The following is a 15,331-nucleotide window of genomic DNA, read 5'->3' on the forward strand; positions in this document are numbered from 1 at the left end:
AACTACTGTACAAAATGTTTGGCAGAATCTTATAATGTTAAACCCTCACCTACAATAATATTTAGCAATTCCACTCAGATCTTTACCTCCTGCAAAGTGAAAACATGTGTCAAAAAAAGTTCTGTACAAAAATATTTATTGCAGCTTTATTCATAAGAACACAAAATTGGATACAACACAAATAGCCATCCACAGGAAAATGGATAAACAGATTGTGGTATATTCATAAAATGAAATGTTACTTATTATTAATGAAGAATATTATAATAATGCAAATAAAAATATTAATATATCTCAAAAATATTATCTTGAATGAAAGAAGCCAGACACAAAGAAGTATTTATGACATAACCTTATTTACACAAGTTTTGGTATAAGCAAGATTAATGTACGAAGCTAGAGATCCAAATAGTGATTGCCTGAGGGGAATCCAGAAAGAGACTGGAAAGGTGCTCAAAAGAACCTCTTAGAGTGATAGAAATGTTCTATACCTTGACTGGGATCTTTGTTACATGAGTGTACGCATTTGTCGAAACTCATCAATTGTTACACTTAAATCTATATAATTTATAGTATGTCATTCTCAATTCAAAATGAAAAAAAAATACTACTAAAAAAGACTACAAAATGGATTTTATTTAAAACTCATTTATCACCAAACTATTCAAGGTCTGACACCCACATTAGATAGGCTGAAGTTGAGATTATTTGCTCTGTATTCACAGGTGTTGAGAGAGATATCCTCCCAGACTTTACAGAGCTACCAAGGCAACAATGCCAGGAAAACCATTAATCAAGATTTGATAGTGCCTATCTGCAATCAGAAGAAGAAAACAAAGAACACTTTGGATTATAAAAGCAGGTAAAAAACATCCAAAGGACCTAGTCAGTCAGTCACAATGTTGGCGTTCTTGATTCTTGTGACTTTGGCCCTAGCATCTGCTCACCATTCTGGTGAGCACTTTGAAGGGTAAGTAAGAAACTCTTTAAATGAGCAAGTCCTCTTCCTTGCTGTCCCCCAAATTTGAATGCATCACCCAACTATAAATTGTCTCTTCTTCTACTATCTCACCATTCAGTGAGAAGGTGTTCCGCGTCAATGTTGAAGATGAAAATCATATCAACTTGCTCCATACATTGGCCAGCACCACCCAGGTAAATAACGATCCTGTAATATAGGTTTGCTTGACACTTTAAAATCTTAGCGTGCACTGTGACTCCATCAAAGGAAGAATGACTAAAATACTAACCATAGCAAGAAATAACTTGAAAAACATTCAATGCCACAATACCTTCTTTTTCTGCCTAAATTAGATTGCCATAGCCCTATAGGATTATAAATCCATGGCAACTTTTTAAGGAGCTGACAGGACATGACAACTGGATGAGTTGGAATTGTCGCAAAGGTCACACAACATCTAATGTACAGTCATTTCCCTTCTAAGGCAAAAGTGAAAAATGATCAACTTGGATATTACTGAAAAACTGGGCTTCTGTCCAACTTGAAATTCATTTCCACATCCCATGTATCATCTGTTCCCTTTGATTTTCTTTCATTCCAAATCAAACAGCTTGAATTTTCATGACCTTGATTCAGGCCCTCTTAATGATATGACATGAAGGGTGGGGGCAAAAGAGGTAAAAAGCCATGAGTGATTTCCATATTTTTCTTTTACTTTCAAGAAACCAAAATCTCTATGCTACGTAAAAAAAAAAAAAAAAAAAACCCACTGTATATGGCATGAGAACTGATATTTTTAATTATATATCTAGTTAGCTGGAAGCTATTGCTGACCACAAATAGTTCACTTGGGCCAAACATGTATCTTCATAAAATATAAACCAAAATAATTTGCTAGTCCCTAAATATCCAGCTATTTATATCTATCCATCTACCTTTCTATCTTTTTATAGAATTTTTTTCTTTTTGCTTTTAAGATATGGGAGAAAATGGGGCACCTGGGTGGCTCAGTGGTTGAACATCTACCTTTGATTCAGGTCATGATCCCAGCATCCTGGGATCAACTCCCCACGGGAGCCTGCTTATCTCTCTGCCTACGTCTCTGCCTCTCTCTCTGTGTCTCTCATGAATAAATAAATAAAATCTTTATTTAAAAAAGATATGGGAGAAAAAAGAAGGTACAGTATCATAATCTGAAACATTCGAAAGTTTGGAAATGAAAGAAAATAAAGTCATTTATTCTAGCTTTCCCCTCAAATCTGGAATTTACTCCATAGAAATACCATCTCTGGTGGCTAGCCCTAATATAACCTGTTTGAGTATCTCCAGGGATGGCAGGAATACTGCTTTTCAGGGTAGAACATCTGCCTTATTAGTCATTCTAATTGTTACATGAAGCTGAAAGCAACCTTCTCTTCTTCTCTTTGGTCCATTGGACCTAGCTAAGCCAAGTATGTTCTCACCTCTAAGATTTATTTTTTCCAGGCTTTCGATAATTTCTCTTAACACTGGTATATAGACACCTGATCATTCTGGTCACCTCTGGATATAGTTCAATCTTTCTGTCTGTATCTCTTTTTTAAAATGTGGCTTTCTGAATTGACAAAAGACTTCTAGGTATGCCCTGATTAATACATATTACAGGACCATTCCCTGTCTTCATCTATAAAGCGCACATTTATTAAAGGGGCTTGAGATTCTTTTCAACATCTTGAAAATTATAGAATAATTTTAGTTTATAACAAACCTATTGTCCCATCGAAACCATTAGGTTATTCTTCTTTCACACGAATCACCCTCAAACAAGGTATTATTTTTTCTTGCCTAATCTATTTTTTACCTAAATGCAGGATTTTTAGATTTATCCTGTTAAAATTTGTCTTTATAGCCTGTTTTCAGCATGTTGGGATCATTTCAAAAACAAATCCAGTCGTCCAAGGAAATAATTCTTCCCCCTAACTTTGCATCACCAGCAAGTTTGACAAGCATGCCTTCCGACTTTTATCTTTGTCTCTGAGAACGAAAAATATTAAGTCAATCAGGGGTTACCACAGAAGTAGAAGCCTCCTTTATGGTTCATTCATTCAATACATATTTATCATGAGTTTCCAATGTGTTAAGTATTGAAACTCATGCATTAACCAACTATCCGCAAATAAGTTTGCTCAACTACCCACATTACTGTTAGCTGTAGCTAAAACTGTGCTTTCCAGCTCATAAAGAAGATTATAAATGCAGAGACTTGGTCAAATGTTTTGCTAAGATCCAGATTCAGCATTCTATCAGGCTAGTGGTCTCTCTCAATAATAAGATGAAGTTAATTAGGCCTGACTTACTCTTGCTTTAAACCATGCTGGCTCCCAGGGATCACAGCTTCCTTTTCTCAGTATTCACAATCCATCTGCTTCCAGTTTACTCTGCAGCTTTGCCAGAATCCATGCCAGGCCCCAGGAGCTCCTGCTTCTGGAATTCACCTGTCTTCCTATTTATGAAATCCAAGATTCACCCCCCTCTACTCCTTAGTGATTTCTTCAAGCTCTGGTTCCTCCAAGAGTGCTGAGAAAAGTTCTGCAATCAGATGTGCAGTTATTTTTTTTAGTTACCTAAAGTTCAGCATTTTACAATAGGCTAGAGCAGAGAATCTGGACTCAGATTCCTGGGTTCAATTCCTGGTTCTACTACTTGCTAGCTGGACCTTGAACACCCCTCTGGGTCTCAACTTTATCATTTGTCAAGTGAGAGGAAGAATAATATTTGCCTTATAGTATTGTGAGATTTAAAAGACCTAATATAAGTAAAGCACTTAGAAAGAACTTAAAAATAGTGAGACCTAGGTAAGTATTTATTATTACCATCTTTAGAACTGGAAATTTGAATGCAATTTCCATGGCCAGTATAATCTCCTCTCTCTTCATTTCTTTTAGGCCTCAATGTTCTCTTTCCAAAGATGGTATTCCTGCTAAAAATCATAACATGTGACAAATTCTTTACTTATGGTAATTTCATCTCTCCTGAGTAGAAGAAACAAAAAACAGTATATCCCTTTGGAAAAGACAAAGGCCAAACAATTGTTAAATAGGGTGACTTTCTCTCTTCCAGCTGCAAACATCATGCTTTAGCTCCAACAATGGGACTGCATGTTTCTTCTTCATTCATTTTATTTCCAACATGAATGAAAAGAAGATTTTTATTCTCCTCAGCAATCTTGCAAGTGCAGCATATTCTGGACTGTAGCCTTCCTGATAAGATCATTACAAGGGCATCTAGTCTTTGTATTCATCCTTGGCCATGTGTCCTTCCTCCCAGCTTTTGAACATATCCTTTTACAAGCTGAGTGTAATGGAGAGCTGTGACCACATGGGACTCCAGCAACCTCCTCTTTTCATCTGTAATTATATAGTAAGAGTTTTATTTCATCTCCTTGCAGTCAGAATTGCACTTGTTCCTTTATTAGATACATTAACCATAAAACCTATTCTCTTTTCTCTGTACTTTCTTGAACTCTATTTCTCTATGGTAAATTGCATGTTAATCTATGCCCAGAGTAACATGGCTATAGTCTTCCAGTGTTCCCATCGCTCCCATTGAACTTTACTACTGAGTTCCTCCCTGCTGTCTGGAACTAAGCCTCAATTAGAACTCACTTCTTCCAAGAGGAAAAGAAAATTCCATAAGATAAATGAAGAGTCTATCAGATGTTCCACTTATAGTCAAATGCAAGAAATGTGAAGAAACAAATTTGTATAAATTTATAAAGAACCAAAGATCCCCAATACCAATATTTACTCTCTTCTAAGCCCAAAAGAATTTATAGTATATATACTACTTTGTCTTGCTTTTGTGCTGGTTTTTAATATATTTTAAGAAAGATTCTTCAGTTATTAGCCAGATGGCTGATTAAGTTGACATTCCCACAGTATTATCACGTAAGATATTCCTTTATCTTCCAACAAATGTTATGATTTTTTTTAACTCAGATTCCTGGATTTATAATTTTATAACCTCAGTTTTGTAATTTATTAACATATAATTCAATTCCCCATATCTCATATATGTTTTGCTCTATTTCCACATTTCAGATATAGATCTCAATCAGAGGTCTTGGTAATTACTGAAATATATATTTATCTCCTTATGATAATACTTTGAGTTTATTATTTGTCTCCATAATTGATGCATTGGTAAACATCTATGAGCCTTTAGAGTTGCTCCTGATTTTTGGCTCCATTTATCCTAAGAAGCACTGGGAATTAACTCCAGTATAGTTAGTATCATACTAAGTGGAGATCATAGTGATCACACCTGGAGAACTTCATAGTGTTGGGTGTTGGTATACTTCCTGACCAATTTTCTCCATGTCAAATTGAAACCTGAAGGTACCTCAGATTAGGTCTGCAAGTTTTCTGTCAAACATTTTCATGAGATTTCTCTACCCCATTTAAAGAATCACTGCATAATCTTAAAAGTCTCTCTCTCAGTCTCTCTCTCTCTCTTTCTCTCTCTCTTTCTCTCTCACTCTCCCTCTACAGATAGATAGATGATATAGATATAGATATAGATATAGATATAGATATAGATATAGATAGATATAGATACACACACACGTGTGTGTGTGTATAGATATGTATGTAGAAATGCAGATAAATATATAGAAAGAGATCGACCTCCCAATATTTAGGAGAGTCGAGACCAATAAGCAAGAAGTAAGAGATTAGGAAAGGCAAGTTTCAGCTTAATATTGCAAAGAAAACCCATTTAAAGCAATTAAGCTATTCTGAAGTGTACGAGATGTACTCAAGATTGTATTACAACCATCACCAATATCCTGTGCAGGTATATGCTGCTCTAAGTGAAAAGCTATCATTTTAATATAGATTCTTCAAAGCAGAATCTTAGACAAAGATTTGATGGCAAAGATTTTATTGGGGAAGTACATGGAACACTGGTAGAAAAGTGAGGAGTAATGTAGAGAAGAGAAGGCAACCCAACAACGCTGACACTATTAAGACACCTACCACGGAGTACAACTAGAGCTTAATCCTACAGAGAAACTCTAGGAAAGGGTGTAAATCATACATCTTAGAATTATTACACCTGAGAAATGAGAGAATTGGAGTATTCAGACATCCACTTTCCGGGCTCTCTGGTTGAGCACTTCCCTAGAAAGAGTTCTTTGCCACCTCCTGCCTGCTGCAAGCTGTTAAGCTTGGCTTTTTCCAGTTCTAAGGGAAATAGTTTTAAAACACAGAGATGCAGATATTAACAGTGGGGAGTCCCCTGAGTACACGGAAAGGTCCCAGCATTATGTATGGGTGGAGCACTGTCAAGTTGCCTACAAATGTTTGGAGGACATTATGCACTTTACCAATTCTAAACCTCTGTGCCTATAATAAAGATACACATCCTTGTTCCATCCTACCTTGGAATGACAAGCATTTATTAGAAGCACAGACTTAACTTTTAAAAACATGCTTTCTCCTATTACGTGCTCGTCTTTATTGCCCTCCTTTTTACAATGTTGGCTAACTAGAATTCATCACCAGCCCCTTGCTTTCTCTGTTATTATCATGGCATGTCTTTATACTTTCCCCACTATTTTTTAACTTTTCATCCTTATCCTCTCATCTTTGACTCACTAAATCACATTGCGTAGCCAATCCATATCAAATCATCAATACTGTCTCCTTTCAACACATTAGTGACAACCACACTCACATTTTTCTTCTGGAATCCCTTCTGATATTGTCCTAATGTCTCTGCCTCCTACTGCCCTGATATTCCCTATGGCCCCGACTCATGATTCAGCACCCACTAGACATCTACAGTGGTCGAAAGATTACCAGAACAGGATATAGGTTATTGGATTCTTCACAGGCAAGTGCATCTGAAATTGAGTCCTCTTAATATCGTATCTGATTAGTTTCTACTAAATGACCTCTAAGTCTTTCCCAAACTCCCTTATAAGTCTCCAAGCAATGGTCTTAAATATCACCTGCCACATCTCCAACCTGAGACTAGCTTATAAACACCTAAACAGGGATTGGGTGAGACACAGGGGCAGAGAAAGACCCACCATTAAGCTCACCTCAAGCTTGCAGGACTTTCTCCTGCTCAAGGAAGAAACAAGAAAACAGAAACCTGAGAGAGGCAACACATCCTTGGTTAATTTTTTTCCATGGAAAAAGGATATTTGAAACCACACATCAACAAAGAAAAACACTAGAATTATCAAATACGTTATTCGGTTATTTTTGTGCATAATTTTCTCTAAAATCTCCGCCAAAAGGACAGAAGCTATATTTGATTTGCTCACTAGTGTATTCCTGGTCTCAGGCACAGAGCCTAGCATATTGTAGGTCCTTAACAACAGCTGATGAATAATTGAACAAATAAAAATGTCTGGATCTTTGAGAGCATTTTGTTTCTGGTCGTGATGCCAAGATGACCACTGGGGAGAATACATTTTCCTTTCCAAAATATCTCCTCCACAGGTCAGACATGCAGATCCTGGTTCTGCACATTACTATGACATTCACAGTGCTGAGTTCCAAGTACAAATTAATTAAATAAATCAAATAAAGGAAAAAAGGAAAAATCAGTTCCTTTCTATTAAATTTTGTGGCTCCAGTTAATTCATCATCACCCATTCAGCATATTTATCCATTACCACAAACACTGCTATCACAATAAGTAACTGCTCTAGAAAATCAATAAATAGAAAAGAATCATTTATAGAATACTGAAATTAACTAGCATTATGGGAAATAATTATATGTTTTTCATGCTTGATGATAATCAATTAAGGCCACGTATGTATGTATAAACATTTTTATTGATATCTGCTTGGTCCCAATTCTTGTTCACTCAAAGGAGACATTTTTAAGAGATTTCATGGATAATTTGAGTTTGAAAAGAACTCAATGGAGTAGAGTAATAGTGCGCTTGCTGATGATAATTCACCCATTGAATTAGAGGTGTCAAATACAATGTATCTTACTCCTTATTCAGATTGACTTCTGGAAACCAGATTCTGTCACACAAATCAAACCTCACAGTACAGCTGACTTCCGGGTTAAAGCAGAAGACATTTTGACGGTGGAGGATTTTCTGAAGCAGAATGAACTACACTATGAGTAAGTTTGTTTTATAGCTATTAAAATTCTCTCCCATGTATGCTCTCATCTGAGCCTCTGAATAATCCTGGGAAAGTGAAAGGAAGACCAAGACCATGGCTCCCCTGGAGCCCACAAATAGATTGTGGCAAAACTGGCCCGGGATTCCAATCTTAAGACTTTAAGCCTGATAGATCTTGTATTTAGTTCTTGCTCTAATAAAAAAAAAATGGATTTGACTCTTGAACCCCAATTCAGCATGATATCTGATTTACTACTGGTTTACAAATGATATATAGACCATAGGGCAACTCAGTGAACACTCTATTATCAGCTAGACACAGTTTCAGTCCCAAATCATATCAAGTCTTCTTCCCAAGTGAGCAGCCAAACCTATTATGAGCTCTAAGGACTCCCCACGCTCCTAATTTTGTGTGTGTGGACTCAATAAATATTTATTTCAACTTAACCAATTATTCATATATATTTTTTTTTTATCATTTGATTTTTTTCATCATGGTAAGTATACTCTTTAATCCCCATCCCCTATTTCCTCCATTCCGCCACCTACCTTCCCTCTGGTAACCATCAGTTTGTTCTTTATAGTTAAGAGTCTGTTTTTTGGTTTGTTTCTCTCTCTCTCTCTCTTGTTTTTCCTTTGTTAGTTTGTTTTGTTTCTTAAATTCCACACATGGTATTTGTCTTTCTCTGACTGACTTATTTCACTTAGCATTATACACTAGCTCTATCCATGTTGTTGCAAGTGGCAAGATTTCATTCTTTTTATAGCTGAGTAATATTCATATATATATATTTGTGTTTATGTGTGTGTGTTATATATAGATATATAGATACATATGCCACATCTTCTTCATCCATCATCTATCAATGGACACTTGGGATGCTTCCATAATTTGGCTATTTTAAGTAATGTCACAATAAATGTAGAGTACTTGTATCCCTTTGAACTAGTATTTTTGTATTTTGGGGGTAAATACCTAGTAGTGTGATTTTTAGATCATAGAATAGTTCTATTTTTATTTTTTTGAGGAACCTCTATACTGTTTTTCCACAATGGTTGCAGTAATTTGTATTTCCATCAACAGTGCAAGTAGGTTCTTTTTTCTTCATATCCTTGCCAACAATTGTGGTTTGTTACGTTTTTTATCTTAGCCATTTTGATAAATGTGACATGGTCTCTCACTGTAGTTTTTATTGCATTTCTCTGATGATGAATAAGGTTGAGCATCTTTTCATGTGGCTGTTGTCTATCTAGATATCTTCTTTGGAGAAATGTCTGTCCATGTCTTCTCCCCAACTTTTAATTGGATTGTTTGCTTTTTCAGTATTCAGTTGTATCAGTTCTTTATATAAATTGGATACTAACCTTTTATCGGATATGTCATTTGCAAATATCCCATTCTCCAGGTTACCTTTTAGTTTTGTTAATTATTTCCTTCAGTGTGCAGAAACTTTTTATTTTGATACATCCCCAATAGTTTATTTTTGTTTTTATTTCCCTTGACTCAGGAGACATAGTTAGAGAAATGTTGCTAGACCCAATGTCAGAGAGATTAATGGCTATGCCCTCTTCAAGGATTTTTATGGTTTTGGGTCTCATACTAGATTTTTAATCCATTTTGAGTTTATTTTTGTGTATGGTGAAAGAAAGTGGTCCAATTTCATTCTTTTGCATATAGCTGTCCAGTTTTCTCAATACCATTTGTTGAAGAGACTTTTTCCCACTGTATATCCATACCTCTTTTGTCAAAGATTAATTGACCATATATAATTGTGGGTTTATGTCTAGGTTTTCTGTTATAATCTATGTGTCTATTTTTATGCAAGTACCATACTGTTTTAATTACTACTGCTTTGTAATATAACTTGGAAACTGGAATTGTGATACCTCCAGCTTTGTTTTTCTTCCTCACGCTCCTTTGAGATTAAGGACAATAATAGGGTCGGACTCAATGGTTCTTCTGTCCTTTAACCCCCTACAGCTCTCTCACTATCTCTAATGGTAGAAGTTATGGAGAGAAGGACTGAAATAAAGGCAAGTGATTCCCTAAAGGCCTAGACTAGAGTTGGCTAAGCTGATCAGCCCATGTCTCCTCTCCCCAAATACCACACTGGTCCATCTAAGACTTTTCAGATAAGAATGCCTTCCTAAGTACAAGCAGTTGTCCATTGTTGATTCAACAAATAGGTTGGAAGTGCCTACATATACCAAGTACCAAAAAGGACAGATATGGCCCCACTTCCTTCAGAAGAAAACAAACTTTATACAAAAAGTAGCAAAATAATGTAATACATGTCATGAAGAGTAAAAAGCTGGAGATAAGGGGAACTGACCAACTCTAAAGAATCAGGGAAGGCCACCAGAGGAAATGAGGCTTCAGCTGAGAACCTAAAGATGAGCCAGTTAGCCAAAGAAAAGAAAAAATCATACTCTAGGCAGCAAACAGACTATGGTAAGCTTAAAACTGGGAGAGACCATGCTAACCTGGAAGCATTTGCACTAGAGGGAAGAAAGATGAGATCTCTCATCTAAAACAGAGTTCTTCCTCCAGGAAGTAGATCAGTAAGAAGCAAAGAGGCAATGTCAAGCTCCAGTTCTGAACATTCAAATGTTTACCCAACACCTCAAGACAAGTTCAAGTCTTCATTTTATTTTGAGTAAACGTAACTTAAAATTTTTTAACAGAAATTTTGTCTTGTTTTTCACATCTTAAAAATATAGAATCGTATTTATGCTAGTGAATACATCAGAATCATTATCTATAAAGTCTGTGCAACATCACACAACAAGTAAATGCCCTGGAGAAAAATAGACCAGATTCAAATCCTAGCTCTGCAACTTCCTGGATGTGTGACCTTAGATAATCGCTTAATTTTTCTGAACTTCAGTTTCCTTAAAGATATAATGCTTCTCTCAAAGGACTGTGAAGATGAACTAAAACAATATATAAGTAAATTGCAACTGATATTACCATTACTGAATGCTGCTATGGTTTCCTACTGTACAGAGAGAGATAATACATTTTTTAAAGGTCAAAGGAAATTGCCTTGTTTAACCCCATTATCATGCTTCATATAGCTTAGCTATCTGCTTCTGCCTGAGGGAAGTGTCAAAATATGACCTTAAGAATTGACTGTCTTTTTAAAACAAAGATATAATACAGTTAAGTTTCAAAATTTGATTAAGATTCATGTCTGTGACTTTTTGCTCTTCTTACAACACTAGGAAGAACGTCTAAAATCCTAGCCTGTAGGAGCCTTCAGTAATAGTTTTTAAATGACAGTTTCTTTATAATTCTTTGAAGAAAAACAAAAGGGATATCAGAGACCATAAGCTAACCCTAGCTACCTGAATGATGTCCTAATTCTACCTATATCACAAAGTAGAAAAATGGCTTCTAATCATGTATCAATCTCCCTTTATCAGATGGAAAACTCACATCCTTTTTTAGTAGATAAACTTTTTTGGAATTGGGTGTGAATGTTGTCTCACCTAGAACATAGGCTATTCCCCAAGAGCTAAGCTTTTGCTAATTTTTGCTTCTCTGTTCACTGCTTAGCACTCTTGTAGCACACAATTTTCTAAATATTAAATAATAGTAAGTCCCTAGAAACCCTAGAGAAACACACCAGCAATATCCTTGCTGGGGCTGCAAGTAGTCCCTGTGTATTCCATTATTACCTCATATGGTAACTAATTTGTATTTAGACAGTTTCCTGCTGGCAAGATTTTGTAGTTGTGTTTATTTCCAACAGGAACCATCTACTGCACTAGTTCCACCAAAATAGCTTTGCAGATTTTTCCATGGTTCTATCCCTCTTCACCAAGACTTGTATCACTTTGGCAGCTTTAACCAGTTTGAGCTACCATGGGAAAAAAATTTCAAAATGTGTTGCACCAAGAAAAATAACTGCCTTCTTACGCTTATGTCTCACCCTTAAGCACAGACAGACTAGGAACAGGATGGTGCAAATCTCCAACTTACTGTTCTGAAGCCACACTGACAGGCCTTTTGGTGGACAGGCTTTCACAGAATACCTTCCTACAAACTGCAGGAAGGTTGTCTTTGCCCTATCCAATCTAGGGAGAGACTGTTAGTAACTTTCTATAACATTATTTTCCTGTGTATTTCAAACTAAGGAACATGTCCTTGAACAGCAATGGGTACATAACAGTGTTCTTCCATAGCGATGGGAATGTAGGAGAGGAACTAACCAAATACTCCTTTTTCAAGAATCTATAAGGGGAGAAAAGTGAATCATTTCTCTCCTTCTCAGATATCCTGTTCCTTGTTTTGTTGGGAGTTCCTGTTATCTAATTTGCCTGCATGTTTATAAAAAAGAAGTTGAATAGCACTATAAAAAGAACATATAAAAGTATAAAATAGTATACGTGCCTCTGTATTTTGGAGCTGTAATACAGTCCTATTACATTAAGAGGCATTGCTTTAATCTCCTAGAATAGAAGCTCATTATTTAGTAATAATATTTGTAATATAGCTAAAGTAGTGCTTTGTCCTAAATCTAATAAAATCAAATAATCACAAGGCTGGAAAGGATCGTTTGAGGTCAATCCCCTGGCTTCAGGCAAAAGTTAGCACCACATTTTAGCCTCAATCTGAGGTTATTTTGCAACTTTCTAGAGAGTACTTTTACTCCTGGGTGTCAGCTTAAATTAACAGGTTTTTTTTTTTTTTTAATGCTTCTTCATCCTGATTATTTATGTAAAGGTTTAATAGTTAAACAGTAATAATTCTAACAGAATGTCTCATCTAACTACCAAACAAAAGATTAATCCCTACATAGTCACTGGTTCTCCTAAAGAATGTGAATTTAAATATTAGGTGCAGAGAAAGGATAGCAATATGCTGTGGAAGGTCAATTGCCCCCTCTACTCAGCTGGTTCCTGATAGATCAGAGCTGGCCATGGTTATGGTCTTGGATACAGTTGTCTATTGAATGTCTTGAGGCTGTGAAATGCCTGGGAGCATTTAAGTGATGATTTCTTTACTCTGGGCACCCCCTAACAAGCCATGTGAGACCTAGATGATATTGTACTCACTCACTGACAATGAAAAATCCTGTTAAGTGAAAGTAGATGTCACTTACCATTTCTATTTTTTTTTAAAGATTTTATTCATTTTTTCATGAGAGACACAGAGAGAGAGGCAGAGACACAGGCCAAAAGGGGGACTCAATCCCAGTTCCCAGGATCACGCCCTGGGCCAAAGGCAGATGCTCAACCGCTGAGCTACCCAGGCATTCCACGCTTACCATTTCTTCTTGGAGTTTAAATTCTCTCATTCAGCCCGAGAAGTTCATCTTTGTTATGCAGGATTTGTTCTTTCAAACTGATGATTTGGGAATATATCAGTTTTCATTAAGATTTTGGCCAGTTGAGGGGCACCTGGGTGGCTCAGTGGTTGAGCATCTGCCTTTGGCTCAGGTCATGATCCCAGGGTCCTGGGATCTAGTCCTGCATCAGGCTTCCCCCAAGGACCTGCTTCTCCCCCTTCCTATGTCTCTGCCTCTCTCTGTGTGCCTCTCATGAATAAATAAACAAAATCTTAAAAAAAAGAAAAAAAAAGATTTTGGCCAGTTGGCTTTTTTTTGTTTTCTTTTTAAGGTTTTTGTTCTTCTTGTTTTGTTTTGGTTTTAGTTTGTTTTTAGTTTTTATAAATGTCATATTTGAAAATCATTTTCCTGAACTATCTATTCTAGGTGTTTTCCTGGACTTTATGAAGTTTATGGTAACCAGCATTTTAGTTTAAAAATTTTTTTAATAAGCCTCAAAAGACATCCATGACCAAGGCCTACAGATTTGAGTCAAGCCACTGCATTTTAGAACTGTAAAGGAGACTTAATACCAGTTAATCAAATGCCCCATTCTAAAAATTATAAAAGTAAGACCAGAGATTAAATGATTTATCTGAAATCAACTTACAAGTTAGGCAAAACTACTACCCCTGACCTTTTGATTCCCAATTCTGGATTCCTTCTACTTCTGTCCTATCCCCTAGCGATCCAATCTGGGTGTCGAATATAATTATAGCACTTAAACTACAATCTTTGGTATTACGACAATGCCTAACTATAGCAGGCAGAATGATGGGCCCCCCAAATGTCTATATCCTAATCCCCAGAACACCTGAATATGTCACATTACATGGTAAAGAGGAGTTAGGGTTGTAGATGGAATTAAGTTTGCTAAGCAGTTAAAGTTAAAATAGATTATCCCAGATTGTCCAGATAGGTCCAACATGATAACAGGGTCTTCACAAGGAGCAGAGGGCGGCAGAAGAGGAGGTCAGAGTGATGTGACAGGCAAAGGACTGGAGCTGCTGTTGCTGACTTCAAAGTTAAAAGAAAAGGGCAAAAAGCCAAAGAACATGGGCAGCCTCTAGCAGCTGGAAAGGACAAGGAATCAGAATCTCCCCTAGAACTTCTAGAAAGTACATCCCTACTGCCATTCTGATTTTAGCCCATTGAGACAGGTGGACTTCTAGCCTGCAGAACTGTAAAATAATCAATTCATGTTGTTTTACACCACATCTGTGGTAATTTACAGCAGCCATAGATACTAACACACTAACAAAATGCTGATGGCTGCGCAAGGAGAAATTTTCTTTCTACAAGCTAAATTTTTAAATATCCTCCTTTTCCCTTTTCTTTTTAATACCACCTTAAGACAGTTAAGACTTTAAAATAGTATTTTGCCTCTTGCTAGGAAGCAAATATCATTTAGCATTAATTTATTGCATTTTTCCATAAACAGACAAGTTCATTCCCAAGTTAACCAAATGAAGGAGAGTAGGAGGGAGGTTCAGAGGATGTCCCTGACATACTTCATCAGAATGCCCTTGGGGCAGCCACAGGAGAAGTAGACTTTTGATGTGTGGCTACAATTTTCTGTGTGTCAGATAAAAACATTTCAAGGCTTGACTGTGGATAATAGAAGTTTCTGCAAACTAGCTTCTGTACGTAATATTCACGATGCTGTGATCAAGGACATTAATGTTCATAAAATTTTGTTCCTTCAGAACATACTTTCCACTCAACAGTAGCAAAGACAAATGAAGTCACATATATCCACACCTTCCAGCCTGCCTTTTTTAACAGAAACTTTCACCTGAACAATCTAAGAAATAAGCAGGCCTCAAAGATCTGTCACCAATTTTCATATTACCTTGCTACAGAATCACTCTTTGGTTACTTTAAACTAGCCAAAAGACAGGCA

General features: G+C 36.4%; 1 protein-coding gene across 1 annotated transcript in view; it reads left to right on the forward strand.

Moving 5' to 3' along the window:
* Positions 1 to 868: 868 nt before the first annotated feature.
* Positions 869 to 15,331, forward strand: part of CPB1 (carboxypeptidase B1) — a 34,785-nt gene continuing 20,322 nt past the window's right edge. Inside the window, exons 1-3 of the mRNA XM_026015727.2 lie at positions 869 to 970; positions 1,080 to 1,155; positions 7,970 to 8,094. Coding sequence (XP_025871512.1) covers positions 900 to 970; positions 1,080 to 1,155; positions 7,970 to 8,094 — 272 coding nt within the window. The 5' untranslated portion in view covers positions 869 to 899. The remainder of the gene's footprint in view (positions 971 to 1,079; positions 1,156 to 7,969; positions 8,095 to 15,331) is intronic.

The sequence above is a fragment of the Vulpes vulpes genome, chromosome 11, assembly GCF_048418805.1.
Source record: "Vulpes vulpes isolate BD-2025 chromosome 11, VulVul3, whole genome shotgun sequence".
NCBI lineage: Eukaryota > Metazoa > Chordata > Mammalia > Carnivora > Canidae > Vulpes > Vulpes vulpes.